Source organism: Apaloderma vittatum, unplaced genomic scaffold (assembly GCF_000703405.1).
Source record: "Apaloderma vittatum isolate BGI_N311 unplaced genomic scaffold, ASM70340v1 scaffold8104, whole genome shotgun sequence".
Taxonomy (NCBI): Eukaryota; Metazoa; Chordata; class Aves; order Trogoniformes; family Trogonidae; genus Apaloderma; species Apaloderma vittatum.
The window spans coordinates 84,201-90,200 of NW_009710963.1; the positions used below are offsets into that span (position 1 = coordinate 84,201).

The 6,000-nt window shown below is 39.5% G+C and overlaps 1 protein-coding gene across 1 annotated transcript in view; it reads right to left on the minus strand.

Annotated features, from left to right (window-relative positions):
* The window catches only part of TMEM132C (transmembrane protein 132C), a 137,459-nt gene that overhangs the window by 21,828 nt on the left and 109,631 nt on the right, over positions 1-6,000 (minus strand). Inside the window, exon 4 of the mRNA XM_009867470.1 lies at positions 3,660-3,803. Coding sequence (XP_009865772.1) covers positions 3,660-3,803 — 144 coding nt within the window. The remainder of the gene's footprint in view (positions 1-3,659; positions 3,804-6,000) is intronic.

The window sequence follows — 6,000 nt, forward strand, 5'->3', positions numbered from 1 at the left end:
CCAAGCTATGTTTAGGACCAGAAGCACTGATTCTCCACAAGATTAGTCTGTAACGCTTATGATGTAACACTTTAAGTTCCTCCACTTCATAAGCATTACCAAGAGTTTCCAAACTGGAAATGTCACACAGTATTGCAAGTCTCCTGGAAAGGTGCTACTCTCTGCAGCACGAAACCACATCTTTTCTAGCACCCAGGAATCAGGAGCAGAATTTGCTCTTGAACAAACTGCACAAAAGAACCAGCAAAGGCAGCCACGTTCCACTTGAATTTCTGAAGGACGAAAAGGAGCCTACCCACGCAACTGCAATTACCATTAATGGATCCAGATATATGGATCCTATTGGTAAATTCGAGCTCAGCAAAGTAAAATCTGGCTGTTGCTTCCTTTTTAGTGCCCTAATAAATTTTGTGTCCACTTTTAAAAGGTTGGACTGCTGTGTGAAGGTCTAGAGCATTCAAAGACTTTTAAAGTTCATTAAATCAACTGTAAATTTGGTAGAGTTGAAACTATGAGACAATAAAAATAGTAAAAGGAGGAGTAGTCAGCACAAACTGTGCACTGTGATGCCTGGAGACCATGCTGACCACTGGGGAAACTATTACCTGTTATTTGCAGATATATCTCAGGTTTAGATTTCCACTGGGCTCTGTTGCTGAGAATAATGTAATCGCAGCCAAATTGAAGGCAGTATAAAAATTAATTTAAATCAGCTTTTGTCTCGTGGCCATTCATATTGCTGGGCAGAAACATCACCTTTAGGCTCTTTACGTGAACCGTACAAATGGATGTTTATTTATTTGGTGACTAAATATTACAAGCCAAGTGCTACTAGGCATCCATCATCTTCAGCTTCTAGCCTAATTCCGTTCTGTTTGCCCGAATACAAAGTTATCAGAAATTCCACACAAATGAAATCAAACAAAAATACCTCGGTGAACCTCTAGATGGTAATATGTTTAAATATTAAATAGCTCTCATCAACAACTCATTTTTTCATAGTTTGTAGCTTAAATTAATCTACAGACTTCCACACCTGTAAACATGTTTTGGTTCTGCTATGACAGGGATACCCAGGAACATGAACTGTAAGCACATGTACACATTCCTCGTTGAATATACCATGATCTTCTCTCAGCAGATATAATTTATGAGGACTGGATTAAGTGGATTAATTTTTTTTTTAAACAGAAAAAGGTTAATACAAACAAGGTCTCTAAAAGGGTATTTTATAGAAGAAGATGATATATCCAAAGTATTTAACATAAAAGCTTGATGGGAAATTTCAAAAATAATTAAGGACGAAAGGCCTTTGTGCTCTATTTGAAGCCGAGTGCTTTACAAATCAGAACCAATATGAACACATCAATTTGACTTGAACCTCAAACTTCATTTTGTCATATAAAGAAATTTCCTGGAAACTGGAACATTCTAGATGACAAAAAAAACAACCCCTTTTCCTTTATGACGAGATGATAAAACCTTTTTGTCAAAGCATTTCATTGAACTCTCTTTTTTAAGTAGCTGTATGTTTTGTAGCATTTAGCTCTCCTGTCACAGATACATTCCTCTAGACATTCTGCATATATTTCTAAATACACAGAAGATAGTTTTTTTATTCATCTGAGCAATTTCAAAACATTTCCAAAGAGAAAGAAATTACACCTGAAAAATTTCTCTAGTCAATTCCAATAAACATTGTGTGTTAGCCTCCAGTTATTTGTTTTCCTTCAGCTTCAGAGTGGCCAGACAGGGTGGCTTCTGGAAGCTGCTTAAAAAATGTTCCAATAGCGCAAGCAGGCTCCATTTTAAGAAATCCTTTTAGCAGAGATAAATTATTTCTGTAGAAAATAAGAGAAGAGCACAGCAGGGTCCCAAGTGCTAATAAAAGGACATAGTGCTTCAAGAAAACATTTTTTCCAAACAAATTGTTGGAGAACAGCAATAGTCCAGGCTATACTGCAACTCCTGCAGTAGTACTCTCTTTTTCTGTAAGATTTGGGAATTTCATTTCTCCTTGATCAATCCAAAGCTATAAAACCCAGAAGTCATTTTTGCAGAAGTATTTTTAGTTGGGAAATCATAGTGCTGTCATTTTTCTATGCATCAGCTGGTGATGTACAACAAATGCCCATGAGCTATGTATTATTTCCCTGACCCACATCTTCCTCTGAATGGAAGGACTTAACACCAGTTGTCATCACTGTTGGAGAGATGAAATCTCCATGGGGCTGGAATTATTTGGTGTCATTTTTAAAGCTGTTTAAGCAAGATGTTTAATCTGGATGTAGTAGTCTTTTTCTGAATCTATTTTAATTTCAATACGACCTTTTTAAGGAATACTATTTTACTTTTTTTTTTTTAAACTCAGGAAAGTGGTTTCTAATAAGGTTACAATCAGGATGATCCCTAAATTAAATTGCAGCTTTTACGTTGATTTGTAGTTAGGTGGCTACCTTAGGAAAAAGGTTAACAGGAACTATTTGAGATTAAAAACGCTGTAAAGCATCTGATATATGGGAGCCCTTCAAGCTCCAGCAAACCAGAGAGATTTGGTTGGCTCTGAAGGATCCACTGAAAACAAAGCTTTTTGTAAATTCTTCTATAAAGGCTTCATTAGTTCAAAGTATGACTATTTTTCCCACTTACTTGGTTACTGGTATAATAAATGCTTCTACATAAATTCTACAACAGTGCAGCAAACTGTTGGATCCTGCAAGTTCACGGGAGTTTTATTGCCTTCCACGAACCCACAAGCTGAACTGACTGTAATACACAATGCTGCAGCATTCCTGTTTGCATACTATACATCCAAGACTGCTGATAGCATATTAAAGACCACTAACGAGTATCAGCACAATGCCTGCTGCACTATATACTGTAAAATTTCATAATATAGCAAAATCCCTATTCAAAAGAGCTTGGAGATCGAGGGCAAAATCACCCTTGCTCAAAGATGATGCATCACAAAGTCCTGTATGGGAAGTGCAAGGGGATTCATGCGGGGCATTGCCTTGGTACTGACCCCCTGCTCAACTGTGAAATTCCTTCAGGGCTGTGACTACATATCCACCGCAGAAATAGCTGTGCTGCCTTCAGACAGTGCTACCCCAGTGGTGTTTGTCACTGGGCGATGCCAGCTGCTGGTGCTGACCTGATGGACCCATCACGTGAATGCTTTCTAGCCACTTCTGTGCAGAATCAAGCTGTTCATTCAAAACAGCTCTCAGCAGAATGTTGAAGTCGACCAGGATGACTTTGTCTTGCAGTTGCTGGGGAACAGTCATCCAATCCATTCCACTGATGCAGCTGTGGAGGTGATAATCACAGCTGGAGAGGTGATAATAAACATCTGGAGAGGCAGCAGAGCTGTTTTTGCAGCAAATGAACTCTGTGCACAGAGGGCTTGAGGTGACATTACCAAGACATTTTAAAATTAAAACAAAAATAAAAATTAAATGCTGGAATTCTATGGAAACTCAGTGTGGCGGCTGTACTGTTGCACCTAACCCCCTCTTCTTAAAAAGCTCTCCCTATGCTTTTGAAACCACAGTACAATTAAATTGCAGGAATTGATTCAGTAGTCGTTCTCAGGCTATTATCCTTTTGTGTATAAAACAACATGAAATCTCAGAAGCCAATAGAGGGCATGAACTTACTTTAATGACGTCTTCATCAGAGGATTTGCACTCAACTGATTCAGAGATGTCTGTCACAGCACTGTTCTCCTCAATGGAGACCACTTTGATGGGCACTGCCACTGTTTTTCCTGTGAGAATTGCGGTGTTCAGAATTTCCGTGTCCTGTACACAAAAGAAAGCACAGAGCTGTTCAGAGACAGCTAAAGAGACTTCCAAAGGGCAAGCAGCAGCTCCTCAGCTGGAATTCTGCTCAAGGAAGATGCGTTAGTTCTCTGTGGCTAATGGCCTAATCTCATCTTCAAATAGGTGCAACTTTGTAAAATGCAGTAAAAGCCCATTTATATTTTATGTGCTAAATAAACGCAGTTGGCTGCAGTGTAAACTGTTAAAAAGTGAGCAACATGACTGCAACTTCTACTTTTTAAGTATGTGGGGCTTTTCCCAATATTTACCTTCCAAAATCTGAGTCCAGAGTTTTTACTAAACTGGATTTGACTGGCAATGTGTAGGACAGGATACAAGAGCCTCGAAAGAAATAACATTGCTCTTTGAATCTATTTCGAAGATGAGGCCTCTCCGCGAACTTTGTATCTGGAACTGTTTCAAGATTATTTAATTTCCTTTGATACAGCCAATGAAGCAATGTAAGGAATCCAGAAGTAGTGATGCTATTAACTGTAGGAAAAATAACGAGAAAATTTAAACTCTGAACTTGGGTTGTAGCATATAAAAGACTTTCAATGCACCATCAATGAAGCTCTAACTCTTCTAATTCCCGAACCATTCCACTATCACTGTATTCCCAAGATTCCCACACAGGAAGAACTTTGAAGTTTTCTCCAATTTTTCAACTTCCAATTCTATAAAGTGAATAAAATATTCAGCAAAATCCGCAGCATCAGAGTCATGAGGACTGCAGCCACTGATGGCAACAGCAGCAAAATGGGGCACTGAAACTGTGATACTGTTTTCAATCTTAGTTTGAAAATCTAGGCCAGAATTTCTTTTCATCTTGCAGCTTGTTATTTCACAGGTTCTCCTACACCTCTCATCAGAAATCCCAATAAACCTAAAAAAACCCAAAACCAAACCAAAACAAACTGTAGAAAAAGGAATGTTGGCTTTCTAGAAAAGTAAAAACCCTAAATAATTCCTATAGCATATATGAAAACAAAGCTACCCAACACGGTAAATCAGAGCCAGATTTAGAAATAACATTACTGGGAAGTCTAAGGCCACTGAGGAACTCCTGACCTTCAAAGGCAGACGCCCTCCAGCTGTGCCCCATACAAATTCTGCTGGGTAGTCAGCATTTTGAACAACAGAGTGCCATACTGAAATGCATGGCTTCTGTCACCCAAACTTGAATTCTTTTTTCAGAAGTATTTATATCCATGTACTGGCATTTTGGTTAAGTCCAGAAACAGATCCAAAGGAGCATCTGGGAAAAAAACCCACCTCAGTATCAAGCCCAACTACTCTTCCGTCTGCAGACTTGCAAAGCAACAAGCATTGAATAACCCACATCTGTTCACCAGAAAGTGGGTTCAAAATATATTCTGTTGTGTATTTGGCTACTGCAAGTGCTGCATGTCCTTTGAAATTAATCTTTTGCCTCTATCCCTTAAAGCCTTATTTTTTGTGACTCTGAGTGTTAAACACTATGAACTAAGGACTCCAGGGCAAAAGAGAAGGAAGAGAATTTGTGGAAATGACAGGATAGCTTTTCAGGCTATCTCAGCTTTGCTTTGGAACGACTCGACTCAGATTCAGTTTTCCCTTAGCAACTGATATGTATTACTGATAAAGAAACCTAATTTAAAGGGACAGGCTCAGATGACAAGAAATTCCATAAATAGAAACGAGTTTCAGATATTAAACATACTCTGTGGCTTGGGGATTTACCCATATATGCATTTAATGGTAATTCCTGAAGTTCAAGACAAACCAGAAGATCATATACATACAAAACAAAAACGAAAATAAAGCCCTGCACCACTGCTAAGAAGATAAAAGCAAAGATGTGATTATGCAATGAGGTGAAAATTCTGTGCCACAAGCAGCAAAGTCAATTCATCACCCAGGTTTAACTTGCAACAAACTGCCTGGGAGTCACGAGAGCTCCCTCTGGCTCAGCTTTGCTCGTGCCTGCAGCATTGGCCTCAACACGAAGTCAAATATTAAGAAAAATGGAAGAGAAGTGGGAAGCCCAGCAGACAAGACCACAAGATGCTCTGACCCGCCCGAGGATCCCTTGCCCTTAATTTCCCAGCCCCGTGTACCACCAGGAAAAGAGCAGCAGCTCAGCCCGCTCTGGCGTCCCCCCGGCCACGGCGAGGCTGGCAGCAGCGCCCCGCTA